General features: G+C 45.7%; 1 protein-coding gene across 1 annotated transcript in view; it reads right to left on the bottom strand.

Moving 5' to 3' along the window:
• The window catches only part of LOC309563757 (uncharacterized protein), a 78,460-nt gene that overhangs the window by 46,459 nt on the left and 16,405 nt on the right, over positions 1 to 15,596 (bottom strand). Inside the window, exons 2-3 of the mRNA XM_082268355.1 lie at positions 8,953 to 9,249; positions 7,606 to 7,719 (exon numbers count right to left, since the gene is read on the bottom strand). Coding sequence (XP_082124481.1) covers positions 7,606 to 7,719; positions 8,953 to 9,249 — 411 coding nt within the window. The remainder of the gene's footprint in view (positions 1 to 7,605; positions 7,720 to 8,952; positions 9,250 to 15,596) is intronic.

Here is a 15,596-nt window from a genome sequence, read left to right as displayed (position 1 = left end):
TTAGCCAAGGACATTACACTGCAGTATCGCAGATGAGTCCAGTGAGGTAGCCACCTCACAGCTGCATCCCTGCTGCGAGCAGGGATGGGTAGTTCATAATGCCAGGACGAACACATGGCTGAACGCTCAATGGCGGGCTGGGGGTCCCTCTGACCCTCTGCCCTGGAGAACCAGGGCGGTCAGTCCGATTCCCAGCTCCGCATGAATCCATCTTCATCCGAAGAGTCGATTAAAAACTAAACAAAAGAAACAGCTAGTAACAAGAAAAAACTGACATCTTTAAAAATCAAATAAAAAAGATTAGAAAGGCTGAGACTGTAGCCCCAGCACAGGGAAAGCCTAACTACTCCTGACGCTAGGCAGAAACAAACTGAGTTGGGAGTGATCACTGCAGGGGGATATTGACCAGTGGGACAGCCCCCATGGGTGTGTCTATGCAAATGCTTTTGTTCTTTTGACTAAGAGCCGGTTCACACTGGGGCGACTTGTCAGGCGACTTGGTCGCCTGACAAGTCGCCGTGGGTCGCCTGCCATAGATTAGCACAGGACCCGTTCTAATAGGAGCGACACAAGTTGCTCCGACTTAGAAAAAGGGTCCTGTACTACTTTGGAGCGACCTGCATGGACTTCAATGATATGAAGTCCGTGCATGTCGCTCCGAGGTCGCGTTGCGCGCTGTGCACCGCGACTTCACAGGTCGCCCCGGCAAGTCGGGTCGCCTGTATGTGAACCGGCTCTAAGTCTTATGCCTAGCTACTCCTGCGGAGCGGAAGTCAATACCCAATAGTGATGACTTAGAGGAGGCGGCGACTGTCGGAGGACGTAAGAGAAAGAAAGGTTTTTACTGCTCCCTGGCTGCCTTTGTGAAGGAGTCCTTCCAAGCAGGCTCAGAAGAGTAAGCTTCTAGCCATAAAATTCTGTGCATATGCACAGAGGTGAGAGATAATTTAGAGACTTAGCAAATTACATTCTCTAGAACGTGAACACAAAGCAATAAGGCTAACAGAATGAGCTGTAATTGTTCCATTAGAACAGAATAATCAAAGACATGTTTTTGGTCTCTTTTCATTTATCTTCTTCTTTTAGGAATAGTCTGGGAATTAAAAATGGCAGCTATTGCTGGCTACACGCCTGGACCTGCAAGAGCAAATAAGGCCTTTAAGAGGGCTTTAAAGAGAGAACATTCTCAATAGAAATTGTAAGGTGAAAAAAATTTAGGAGGAGTGAATGCCTTCTTAGGGTTTAGCCAGTCCTGAAAAACAAAAAATGCACAACCAATCTGTGCGTGTATTGGAAAAGTTTTTCTTAACCAGGTTCTTAGTGCCCATAGGGGCTTCTTTTGGCTGTGGAGAGTCAGGTGTTGTTAGGCAAAGACTAGAGTACACTGTGTCAAAAAAAGTGTCCACAGTGGAGAACATTTGATGTAAAACTGTAGCTTGTACCTCATAAAAACAGGCCAATAAAATACTCTCCTGATTCCATTACAAATGTAGGGTCCTCAATACTTCCCTCCATAATATCCTCAAGTAAAAGAGGTTCCACCTCTGATTCCTGAACCAAAGGTTCTAGAAGCTAAGGGTTGCCACCTGATCCCTTTAAACCAGGACACACATTGGGAAAGAGAAGGAGGCGCAACACCTAGTGCATTACCCGTGGTCACCGTATAGAATGTTTTATTAAAATCATGCCAAATGCATACTCACAGAGTCTGTGAGTATGCATTTGGCATGATTTTAATAAAACATTCTATACGGTGACCACGGGTAAAGACATGCCCGGCACTAGGAGGAAGGAACTAAGCAGAGGGCATACATGACTGGGTGAAAGGGGAATCATGCAGTAAGGGTCAAGTGGGGGATAAAAGTAGGTGGTCTGTTAGGGGACACTTACCTTATTGGTCAGTGGTCTGGGCAGGGGGTGGAGATGTTGAAATATAGGTTCAGGGTAGGAGGGGTCAGGTCAATCTTGAAGGAGAAAGCGTGGAAGAAAGTCCCTCCCTCCCCCCCTATGTTTTGTTTTTTCGTTGGGGTGAACTCTTTTTTGGGGGGTATGTCAATTTTTGCTTCTAAGAGGGGGCGTTTTGGGGTCCTTGACAGGGGTTCATCAAACAGTTTTTTTGGGAAAAATGGTGGGGACCCATCCGAGGTATGGCATCCTCTAATTGGTACAGGTGGGTGTCTGAGGTCGGCTGTGTTAGTCCCCGAGGCGGTGCTTAGCGGCTGGGGAAGTGACTAAGCAAAATTGGTGACCCAGACACAGAAGTTGGTTATATGGTACTGTCAAGGACCTACAAACAAGAGTATCTGGGTTATTGTTATATTGTTATTTCAGTGTTTTATATTTTGTTATTTAATAAAAGTCAATGTCGGCCATTTTTACTCCAAGCTGAGTAGCGTGTTTATTATATAGTTATAAGTTTGGTGTGGGTATGGGGGGTAAGGAGGTATTTACAGTAGTTCAGCACGGGAGCTCTGATCTACCCAGATCATGCACTAGGTGTTGCGCCTCCTTCTCTTTCCTATATGCATCCTAGTTGGAGCTCCCCGCCTGAGGAGAGCAGCACGTCGGTCTTCCCCTTCGGAGTGAGCGCTTGGCTGAATTGATTGTCAGGACACACATTAACTACACAGGTTTTGTAGCTGATTAAGGTGGTAATTAAACTCACTTGGTGCCTTATGTGCATTATATCAGCCTCAGAACCTGTGTAATTAAGGTGTATCCTGGATTAAAGGGATGAGGTAGCAACCCTACAAGAAGCACCAACATTTTTCCAAATAATTCAGACATAGTGGCAGAGAAATCTGCTTTTGTCAGACAGGTTGCATGGTGTGTGCCTCAGAAGGAGTTAAAATCAGAGGAGGGGAGCAGTGTCGCAACAGGAAATCGCTCTGGGACAAAGGAACAGCTATCATCCTGAGTGATGTTAAGAGAGTTTCCTGTGTGCAGAATGCATAAATTCTTCTCTTTTTTTTTCCAAACTCCCTTGCGCCTCTGACCCACCCTTACTAATTGAGGGATCCCCAGTGGAGTAGTCATGAAATGATGGAGTTTGGACTGGGTGAGGTTTTGCTTGTACTGGAGCCAATATAACCCAGGTGCTGATTGTGTTCTTGTGACAGTGTCTCTGTAGCAGATGGCATTAACAGTGCAGCAATGTGCTTTATGCATTATCAGCGGAAAAGGTGGGTGGGAAGGTGTCAGCTCAGAGATGTGACTCAACTACTGTACCTCGTCCTGATGACACTAAGTATAGATAAAAGGTGAAAAAAAGCCATATTAAAACTGCTTACTGCAAGAAGCGCTACTGACAAATATATTAGGGGCACCAAAAAGTGAATAACTCCCCATTTGTCTGCCTAAAAAAACACATAATATGCTACACAATGCAGTTTATTCTACTAAAAGCCAGGAACTGGTATTAATATACTGGGAAACCCTGCCTTACCTTATCCAAAATGTTGGTTCTACCAGAGGTCCTTCAGGTTTGTCACAGTGGGCATGCCCATAAATGAACTACTACACATGTTGCCAAGGTGAGTGCCTAATGCCGGATCCAGTGCCCGAAGCTAACATAAATGACTTGTAGAAGGGGCCCTCTATCAAGGTACCCAGTTGGAAAGGAATACACGCACACAGGCTTCAGTAAAGTGGGAACTTTATGTAGCGCACCCCATGTAGGAGCCGCTGCTAAATTGGGATCCCCCACCCTGCACAGCCAGGCACACACCGAATCCTCACAGTCACTTCAAAGACAGAGAGACAGCCCACAACTTTGTTTTTAAGGTTTATTGAGGGTTAATAAACTTGGATGGGGATGAGAAGTTATGTGAGGCCCACTTGATTTTATCAAAACTTCAGGGACAACTTCTTAGTATATACAGTCTCTATGTACACTCCACTTCTTCCTCCAGCACTTCACTTGCTTGCAGGACTCAGCTATGCTACCCAGCAGTAATTTGCATAGCAAAGGCCCATTACAGGCAGGGACCCCGGGCCCCTATACTTGCAGAACAGATAGAGTGTCACAGCTCACACTTTCCCAGCACTTCCTCCTCTGGTCACTGATCCCAGCACCACCTCTTCAGGCCCTGCCAGCTGTCCTGGCTGCAGCAGCCCCTTTCACCACCCCTCCTGGCTACATCTTCACAGTCCTCCAGACTGACATTCCCCAATCCTCCAAACTGACATTCACCAGACCTCCCAGACTAACTCTCAGGAGATCTCCTGGACATGCTGACCTGCTTCCACTGTCCTCTCCTTGCCCCCGTTCCCCTAGGAAGGACGTCCTCTGTAATTTGTACTTTCTAAGCATTTTAATCAATTCACATTCCTTCCCCACACACAAATATTTTGATTATCGGAGCCTGAGGCCCAAGGTCACCCTCCCAGACTTTGGTGCTCCCTCAAGGGCCTCAGACAGCCTCCTCAGCACTCCATTTCCAATCTTCCACCCGACACACTCTCTGCTGCTGGCATGACCCATGAGTATTTATGAGGTACCTGCCCCCTGCCAGCTCACTTTCTGGGGATTGGCTGGGGCCCTCATCAGTACTCCAAGAAGCCCCTCCTATACTTCTGGAAGCTTCTCCAATATTCCAGAGAGTAGGGGGAGTTACGAGAGGTGCTGCTTGCTGAGTCATCCAGCCTCCTGAGTCACTCAGCCCTAAACCCCGATTCAACTCAGGCCTGGCACCCAGCCAAGCCAAATTTGCCTACTCTAACATCTATGTACACTAGCACACTAGCTAGAAGGTGCTACACTTATGATTGTTGTGCAGCTGTAACAGCCTTATGGTTGGCACACTGTAGAAGAAGGCAGTAGAGAATGGCTGTCAATATTGTCTAACATTGAACAGAGGCTGGCTCTGCTGGATAGGTGGCAGTCTGCTGACCCAATGGATAGCACTGACTTATTGGTTGAACTAGATTGACTTTTTTCAACTAGACTAACTATGTAACCCAAGGAAGGGAATCCTAGAGAAGTTCTTCAGGATCAGAAAGGGTCCCTTGAGCTGTCCCTACTCATCAGGAGTATTTCCCTGTGCTAAGCACTGTCCCCAACCAGAGGGTTCCTTTCCCTAGCCTGTCCACTCATTCATTGCATGCCTAAATTACATGGGATCCCCTATTTAAAGACTCCCCTATTAAAATGGCTGTCTGAACTTTTGTGAGAAATCAGTATCAAATTAGGTATCTACTTTCCCTAGAAAGGACTAACAGAGTCTCCTAGGGACAATTTCCCTTAACAGACTACCATTCCCTTGTAGCATTGGCACAGTGACCCCTACACGACAGAAGGATGCCTGCACCTGTCTAAAGACTGGCTCCTCACAGTGAGGTCAGGGTATGGTCCCCAAGGTACACATTACCAATCTGGAAACTGTTAGATAGCCCACAGCATTAAGCAGATGGAACTTAATAGTTAGATAGCCCACAGCATTAAGCAGACAGAACTTAATTCTTGTCAGAAGCTAGAAATTGAATGGCTTAAAATAAAAAATACTTATCCAGAGAAGAACAGGTCCATCACCTAAGGACACAAACAAAAAACTGGAGTCTTACAAAATGGGTGGGATTATATAAGTCTTCACTGCAGAGGGGGGACCTGAGCAAGTTTTTCTGGTAGTGTCTGGTAGTGTCCAATCACCTGAAAGTAGCCTGCATATAACCCATGGTGTATGAATACAAGTCCCCTGTCCTGTACTGTATGATAAAGATAGTAAATTTTTTTGTAATATAAGTAAATAATGTCCAAAACTAAATCAGGCTAGCCAGTTGTTGGATGTTTGCCAGGGATCATTCTCCTCAGTGAACTGTTAAAATGATAATTTGGCGCAATTCAAGCCATATTAAGACATGTGAAGTATGTAACAAAATACTCGTCTTCCCCTAGTGGGAACAATGATCCTTCAGTTACCCCCTCTTCTCCTTCTTCCCCATTTCTTCTTTTCCCTTGCCTTGGCATTCTTCCCTCCTCCCTCCTCCCTCTTCTTTCTCTACTTTGCCCCCCCCCTCCTCCTCCGCTTCCTGCCCCCCCCCTCCTTCTTCTCCTCTCCATTCTCCCTCCTCCCGCTCCCTTCCACCTGCCCCCCCTTCCTCTTCCCCCCTCTGTCCCCCCCCCAGGTTATCTCTCCCCTCCCCTCCACTTCCCTCATTCCGCTTGCTCCCCCCTCTCTCTTCTTCTTCGTCTTCTTCCCCCTTCCCCTCTCCTCATTCCTCGTCTTCTTCTTCCTCTCTCTTGCCCTTCCTCTTCTTCCCTTTCTGCCTTTTCCTCCTCTTTCCCCCCCCCTCCCCCTCTTTCCTATGTTCTCCTTCCCCTATGGAACTACCCTGATACGGCTGTCATGCTTCGCACTTGTCTAACATTGTTCTTATCGGTACCTTTGTACCTACAGCACCGATGTTACTTAACTGTACGAGTTGTGCCCTGACTGCAATTGTATTTGGTACTTGTCATTTTATACCTGTTTGTATTATTTTGCTGTATTGTAAAGTTTTTTCAATAAAAATTTAATGGAAAAAAAAAATGATAATTTGGATTCCTTAGCAGTTCACTTCAATGTTGCAAAGAACACTGCGGGCCCACAAACAACTTTCCTTTTTGAGTCAATGGGTGGGTGAGCATATAGATGATCCCATTTTATAATGATGATGCAGTGTACAGTTTTATGGGTATGCAACTTGATCACAAGGTATATGCAGTGGCGTAGCGTGTGTTGTCAGCGCCCGGGGCAAGGCAAGTAATTTGCGCCCCCTAACCTGCGGACTTTTAGTACTCCCCGAGTCCCTTCCTACAATAGTACTGACCAGCCTGATTCCTATATTGACCTACCAGTCCACTACGCTAACATACCTGATTCCTGTACTGGCCACTACACTGACCTACCTGTCAACGACACTGACCCTTACAATGACCTACCTGATTCCTACCTGACCACTACACTGCCCACTACACTACACTACACTGCCCACTACACTGCCCACTACACAGAGGACACCACCGCGTCATCGAGCCCTTACAGGGGGCGGGTCAGGGAGGATTGTGAGAGCTTAGAGGAGGCGGAACGGAGGCACATGCAGGGCTGACTTAGAAGACGGCGACGCAGGCTCCAAAAGCGAGGCGGGACTCTGCCACTGGCCAGCCCCGCTGCCGCACATGACAATGTTGGCCCAATCACAGGGCGCTGACCGGCCATTGTTTAGCCTGAATATGGCGGCGGCTGAAGTGACACGCTAGGAAGAATTTTTAAAGTTTGCTAGAGTGACACTGGCGTTGGATGCGCCCCCCCAAATGTTGCGCCCGGTGCGGCCCGCCCCCCCTGCACCCCCCACGCTACGCCACTGGGTATATGTCCCAATTTTGATTAAATAAACACATCTCTGCTTTGATTATGTTGTGCAACCAAAAAAACATGTGCTGCATCATCATTATAATATAAGATTGCCTATTGGTTTTCCACCATGCTGGTCTGAAATATGAACAGGAGAGGCATGTTAATAGGAAAGTTGGGTAAGGGATCCGAAGAACCCTATTGTCAGCTCTCTTAACCCTGGAGGCCACTTGCGGATAACCCTTTGTAACATTGCTCTTTATATAATACTTACTGGAAATCCCACCCAGAAAAAAGTTCCATATGTCCAGAAGTGCACATCTGGCTGTGCAACATGAAAAATTACAGCCAGCACGACAACAAAACAACCCAAACTGATAAAGGAAACCTAAGGAAAAACAAAATGTTAAAAATGTACAAGAACTGGAATATGTACTGTGTGCAATTACCTGTGATTCTAATCAGTAATATAAATATACTGCCAGCAATAGCAATCCAATTTCAGCCTGATTTTACATTTCAGGTAGTTTGTAGTAATAATGGTATTTGACTACAAAATTAATGATGATTACAAAAGCATGAATTAGAAATAAAATTTCTGTTATAACCAGGGCTTTTTTTCTCAGAGAATAGGTGCAGGAACTCCCCCTCCTTTCCGAGTCACCCCTTTTCTCTGCCCCCACTCACCTCTGAGCATCATTCCTTGGGTCCAATCTCCCTGCCCACCTCCCAGTACTGCCCTTTTAGAGAATACAGAACTACGTATCATTTTGAGGTGCGGAATAATCTGTATAGAATTTGGAAAGGATAACAAGAAAAGCAGTAAAATAGATCCCCTGCAGATAGTAACAATAGGGCCCCCGCCAGCAACAATAGATCCCCTAACAATAACAGACCATCCACAACAATATTTTCCCCCTAGCATCAATAGACTCTCTGTTAGCCAGCAACAATAGACCTCTCTCTCTCAAAAGTAGATCTCTCCCAGCAACAACTGATCCGCAATATAAGACCCACCCCCAGCAACAGTTGGTCCCCCACCAGCAATAATAGACCTCCTCAGCAACAAAAGCCCTCCATGAAAAACTAGATCCCCTTCAGCAAGAATGGATTCCCCAATCAATGACCCTGCAGCACACCCCAGCACCCCTTGCGACTACAAATAGTCAGTGCTGGAGGTGCCGGAACTGCGTTCCCCCGCGTTCCCGCTGAAAAAAAGCCCTGGTTATAACTGTACAAACTAACAATAAGAGTAAACAACACAATCTTCTAGATAAGCCTACCCAGTCACAGGCACACTGTCCACACAAGCTTTTGTGCATCTCGGAACTCTTTCACAGCCAACTGGCCACCACAAACCATTGACCGTGTCTCCGAAGCCAATAGTGAGAAGCTAATAGGCTTGTTGGAGACCTGAGGGGCATGGCAAGTCCTATCCGAACTGCACACTAGGGATTTAGGGATTAGTTCACTCCTTTTGCACTTAGAAAACAATTTAGGAGGCATAAAGGGTAGTTTTGTACACGGCTTTCTGTCAATTTTGCACTCTTATTTCTAGTTTGTACATTTATTACATACTATTGATTCACTTTAGGTAGAGAGATGTGTGCTTTTTAATCACCCCAGCTCCAAGAAGTACTGCAGAACCAGTCTGTCTGGTTGGTTTTCTATCTTCACCAGTGTTCTTCACAACTCTGACAATCTTCGTGGCTTCCAAAAGGCCATCCAGGCAGGACCATTTATTTATGTTGATATCTATGACTTTTCCCTCAGGAGTCCCGCAGATGACTTTCCCATCCTCGGTGTTGACTGTGCTGGCTGCAGCCATATTGTTAATGTTGATGCCAATGACAGGTTCGTCAGGAGTCTCACAGGTGACTTTGTCATCCTCAGTGATCACTGTGCTCGCTGCAGTCATCTTGTGTCCAGTTAAAAAGAACGGAAACATAAAAAATATTAATATTGCAAAAATATTATTATTAAAGCCCATCTCTAGGGAAAGGAAAAACCCTTCCTTGCATTGGAGCTACAACTGTACTGCAAGGTTTAATGCCTAGTTAGGTTTCGGAGGCCACAAAAAGCACCTTTACTTACCTGATTTCCCTGTCCCCTGGCAGTTCTCCTCTACTCCCCTACGGCCTGGCTAGTGGGCTGTCCCCCCAGTGACCTCATGTCCATTGCAAGACTTTGAGCTCTGCATTGGACTTGAGGATGTCAGAGGACCGATATCTGCCAGAGCAATGGAAGAAAAGTCTGCGGGACCAGTCTTGGAGGGAGCAAGAGGGAAGAGAAGATCAAGTAAGTAAAAATGCTTTTTGCAACCCGCTAAACCTAAATGAAAATGAACCTCTTGCAGTGTGGAGTGAGCATTTTTCCTTTCCCATTCAGCTTTAAAATAATGAAAAAACATTTTATATTTCTTCCTCATGCAGCAGTCCCAATTAAAAAAGGAACTTAAGGGTCAAAAAAGCCAATAACAAAACTTGCAGAAAAAAAAGACTCTGTACTTAACTTTCTGTCAGGCAGCTCATATCTTAACCACTTCAATACAGGGCACTTTCACCCCCTTCCTGCCCAGGCCAATTTTCAGCTTTTAGCGCTGTTGCATTTTGAATGACAATTGCGCGGTCATGCAACACTGTACCGAAACCAAATTTATGTCATTTCCCCCCCCCCCAAATAGAGCTTTCTTTTGGTGGTATTTGATCACCACAAGGTTTTTTCTTTTTTGCTAAACAAATAAAAAAAGACCAAAAAGTTTGAAAAAAAAAAAAAAGTTTTTTTGTTTATGTTATACAATTTTGTAAATAAATATGTTTTTTCCTGCACTGATGAGCCTGCACTGACAGGCACTGATGGGGTGGCACTGATGGGGTGGCACTGATATGCGGCACTGATAGGCGGAACTGATGGGCACTGATGGGCACTGATATGTGGCACTGATAGGTAGCACTGATATGCATCATTGGTGGGCACTGATAGGCGGCACTGCTGGGCACTGATAGGCGGCATTGATGGGCACTGATAGGTGACACTGATGGGCACTAATGGGCACTGATAGGCGGCACTGGTGGGCAATAATGGGCACTGGTGGGCGGCACTGATAGATGGCAATGATGGGCACTGGTGGGCAGCACTGATGGGGAGGGCACTGGTGGGCAGCACTGATGTGGAGGGCACTGGGGGGCTCCCTGAGCCCTGATTGCCATCCCTGGTGGCCATAGTGGGCATCCCTGGGGTCATGGGTGGGCATCCCTGGGGTCATTGGTGGGCATCCCTGGTGGTTCTAGTGGCACCCCCCCCCGAGGGTCTGCACTAGTAATCAATGATCTGATTACCAGTGCCGACCCCCCCCCCCCCCCGTCAGGGGAGCCGACGATCGGCGCTCCTTTACTCGTGCCTGTCAGGCACGTACTGAGGAAAGCCGATTGACGGCTCTTCCTGTTTACTATGTGACCAGCCGTGATTGAACACGGCTGGTCACGTGGTAAAGAGCCTACATCAGTAGGCTCTTTACCGAGATCGGAGATGCGGTGAGTCAGACTGACACGCCGCATCACCGATCGCCACTCTACGCGCCCCCGGGGGGCGCGCAGAGCGCATTATCCTGCCAACGTCATATGACGTCCGGTCAGGATAATACAACCACTTTCCCGCCATCAATCTGCTATAGGGCGGGATGTGGTTAAATTCCTCCGTGATGATTCTCCCCAGCCACTGCATATTTGAGCCAGCGAGAGGAATCACTGTGTGCGACGAGGGAAACAGATATTCAACTCACCCAGGAGGTGGAATACTTGCAGCAGCTTGGGAAAAGCACTGAACTTTCTAGGACACATGCTTATAGTAAGGTGAGTATTGAGCAGTGGTCTCCAAACTTCTTTTCAGCCCTTGGGGCACTCATTATTCCTCCTACTGATATGAGACAGTATTTTCACCAATCATGGGCAAAATTTGTCACACTGACACCAACAATGGAGCGCTATTCCTCCCAATGATACCAGCGATGGGGCGCTATTGCTCCTAATGATACCAACGATGGGGTACTATTTATTTTCCTAATACCAAATGTGGTGATGTTTACTCCCACTGCAAACATTTCCACTCCTGCTTGGGACAGTCCAGCCCCCCTAAAGTCTTAAAGACAACAAACTGGCCCCCCTGCTTAGAAAGTTGGTATAGAGACTTTTTTTTCTGCAGGTATTGCAACAGTATTTGCTGTTTAGAACATCAGCTAACATTCAGTCTAGTGTTGGATGTCCTTTAAAATGTGTTGTCCTTTCCTACATAGCATTCTGAAAGTTCACATATTGAAATATTTTACATGTAGTGTTGGGCGAACGATTTGGACTGAGCAAAAGTTTGGCCCAAACATCACCTGTTCGCTCGTATGACAAGCACCCAAATTTACAGGGAGCTTGGCGGAATGCACTGTGCAGCACTGCAACTATGCATTACTGACCTTTGGCTTGTTCCTCGACTATGCTTCTGCTTGATCCCTATCTTCAATATCTGCTACTGGACCCTGGCTTGCTCACCTCCTGGTGGGGCAATCCTGAGGACTGCGACCTGGTGATAACTCGCAGCAAAACCCATGTACACCATCAGGAGCTCTGGTGAACACCGGTTAGTACTTTGATTCCGAACCTCAGGTGAGCCTGCGTCATCTGCCAGGGTGACCTGCCTGTGTTTCTATCCTGCTGGTTTATGTGTGAGCTTCCACTGCTATAGCAACTGGTCTCCGAGCCTGACCCCCTGATTGTGATAATCTAGGGGCGAAAACAGACATGGAGAGCTTTCCAGTAGATGATCCACTGGGTCATGAGAATAGACCACTTGCTAGAACTTGCCCAGTATGCAATTGAGCTGCTTGACTTCCCCACATCCAGCGTGCTTTCTGAATGGGCGTCTGTCCACAGATTCTGTTGACCAGCTGACATTTGTCGAAATGAGTCAGTCCTGGATTAGCAGCAGCTATCAAGCCCCTAATGCCGATGTCGCTGAAGTGGTATTAGGATCTCAAATCTCTGAAAGACTGTCTAGGCTGCCTAGCATTGCGGGTGTTGATTTTATCCTAAAGTATTTTTTTGGTATAGGTTTCATGGGCACAATTAACACCCAAGGACCAATTTTTCCGCACCTGTATGACAGGTGCATGGAATTTCAATTTTATTTTTCAGCAATCATCAAGGCCAATTCTTGCTTTCATCAAGTGTACCTCTAGAAGGTTACAGGGTGAAGGCACCACCAACACCCAAAGACCAGTTTTTTATGCAACTGTGTCACAGGGGCGTCAAATTGCAATTTTTTACAGCAAGACTATTTCTTACTTTCATCAAGAATACCTCTAGAAGGTTACAGGGTGAAGGCACCACCAAAAACCAAAGACCAAATGTTCCACAACTGTGTGACAGGGGCAACAAATTTCAATTTTTTACAGCAAGGCCAATTCTTGCTTTCATCAACAGTACCTCTAGAAGGTTACGGGGTGAAGGCACCACCAACACCAAAGACCAATTTTTTTGCAACTGTGTGACGGAGGAATTACATTTTAATTTTTTACAGCAAGGCTAATTCTTGCTTTCATCAAGAGTACCTCTATTTGGTTACTGTGTGAGGGTAGCACCAACACCCAAAGACCAATTTTACGCACCTGTTACTTTTATACAAAGTTTGCGAAAGAGACACCAGACTTTATAAAAAAAAAATATGTTAATCTTGGCCTAAGTGTATTATAATTTGGCTTCTTCACATAAGGCTTGCTCACTGTGGTGCAATACTTTGCTATTTTCATCCAAAGTCTGCCAAAGAGACACCAGAATTTATCAAAAAAATCTCTAATCGTGTTCCGAGTACACTAAAATGTGTCCTTATCATACAGACTGGCTTCCAAGCCATTGTTTACTAAATAAAGCTTGCAGGGAAAATTTAAATGTCTCTTTTTTCTTTATAAATGTTAGTTTTTCTGTAACAGGTTTTATACACGGTACAGATGGGCCATTTTAGAAGGCACACTAAGGGGACCCCCCAGGCATTAGAGTATATTTAAAGGCATTTTTCATTTTTATTTTTTCACTTTAGGCATCAATAAAATCAATTCTACTTTTAAAAACAATCTTTTAAAAAACAACATTTTTGGATTGATACATGTCCCCCACCAGGGCAGTACCTGGGCTCCAATAACCTTTTAATGGCCAATACCTTGCATATAAGCCTTCAAAATGGGCACTTTTGACTTGTCAAGTTCAGGTCTCATAGACTTTAATAGGGCTTGCAGTTTGGGTCTGAACTTTTGCGATGCTCGACAGGTCTGGTGCGAACCGAACCGGCGGGTGTTTGGCCTTTCTCTATTTACATATAGTTCAGTTGGTATTATTGGAGGCACTTATGAAAATGCAACAAAGATCTTATGGGGTTGATTTACTAAAGACACATAGACTGTGCACTTTGGAAAGTGCAGTTGTACTTTGCTAGAGCAGTTGCTCCAGAGTTTAGCAAATGAGCAGAAGCTCATGCACGTGATTGGGTGTTCTTTGCAGAGTGAAGCCTTACCTCATTTAATAAGCTCTGGAGCAACTGTCCTTGAAGAGTGCAACTGAACTTTTCAGAGTACATAGTATTTTTGCCTTTAGTAAATCAAAACCTACTTGTACAGTGCAGGACACAAGAGCTTTAGTCTTTTACCATGAGACGTCCAAAAGCAGTCCAACTAAGGGCTGAGCAACACAATAAAGAAATGCCAAATGGCCCAGGTAACAAACAGGTCATGCAAGGCTCCACAGACTCAAGGAGCAACTTGGAGCCACTTACAACCAAACCTGACATCAGAGTAGGCCTGGACATCCACCTGGTAAAACCTAAATGTGTGAACAGAAGTTCAGTTGCAGCTTTTCAAATCTGAAAAACATATGCCTGATGCTAAAAAGCCCACAAAGCACTAATGGGTTTAGTAGAGTAATGACTTGTCCAATTAACCTAGCAGTGCTTGAGAGAGAAGCAGGGAGTCTTCTGCAGGAATTCTTGGAAAGTACAAAGAGGGAATCTGACAGTGGAGAGAATTTTACTTGGAATGTTTCAGAGCAGGACATAAGGAGAGGTAAATCATGTTCTGGTTGAGGCAGAAGGAGGAAACCCCAATGCGACCTTGCGAGTAAGTACAGATAAGGGATTATCTCAAAAAGGCCCATCACATCATTATCACATCAGCCCCTGAAAGGTCAAAAGAACCAGGTTAAGTCATTCCTATCAAGGAACATTCAGTAGAAGAGATGTGTGTGACACCCTGCAAAAATGGCTTAACTAAGGAACGAGAAGTCAATAGTGTCTAAAACCGAAGCGCCAGGGTCAAGGCTAAGATTTGCCCTTTGATGGTATTCAAGGCCAGATGCTTGTCTAGACCAGACTGGAGGAATGAGTATTTCCTAGAATTAAATGTCCTGGTCTCGCAGCACACAAAAAAGGCTTTCCAGGTGCAATAATAGACTTTGCAGGAAGTTGACTTCCTAGCCTTCAAGAGGGTATGGATGACCAAATTTAATAGACCTCTGTCCTTTCAGATCTGGGCTTCAACAGCCAAGCTGATAAAGCCAGTGACTGATAACCAGGATGGTGGACAAAAGGCTTGGACGATCTAGAACCCATGGAGATTCTATGGAGAATCTGCCAAAAGTCTGCCAAGAGTCCCAAGTACCATGTCTTTCTGGTCCAGTTCTGTGTGATGAGAATCACAAGAATGTGCACCATCTTAATCCTGCAGAACATATGAGGGAGAACCTGGAAAGGTGGAAAGGCAGAGGTTATGCAAAACTAAGTCACCAGTGCGTCCATTGTAAAGGCTCGAGGAACACTGGACCTGGGAAAAAAAACTGTCGTTTGTTATAGATCACATCTGGATTAACCTACAAAAATGGGTTTGGGATGCCTTCAAATATTGTGCACATTCCCCTGGAACCAGAGGCTAAGAATGTCTGTCTGCCTATCAGTTTTCCACACCCAAAATATGGATAGCAGATCAAGATTAAGTCTGCTTCCCTAAGAGAGGCACAAGTTCTTGATCCTCCTGGTGGTTGATTTCAGCTGTGGCATCGTCTGACTACATTCTTTCTAGGTTACCCCACAACTGAGGGGTCAGCAATGAAGGAACAATTGAATCACCAGAGTTACAGGATTTTAATGAGAAGATAGGCTTCCTCCAATGACCAAGTCCATCATCTTGGACTCCTCCCCAACCTGACAGGTTGGCATCCGTCATGAAAACTTTCCATC

Source organism: Pelophylax lessonae (genome assembly GCF_965119305.1).
Source record: "Pelophylax lessonae genome assembly, chromosome: 9".
Classification (NCBI taxonomy): domain Eukaryota; kingdom Metazoa; phylum Chordata; class Amphibia; order Anura; family Ranidae; genus Pelophylax; species Pelophylax lessonae.
The sequence above is the reverse complement of the archived record's forward strand: the minus strand, read 5'-3'. Positions and strand labels throughout refer to the sequence as shown.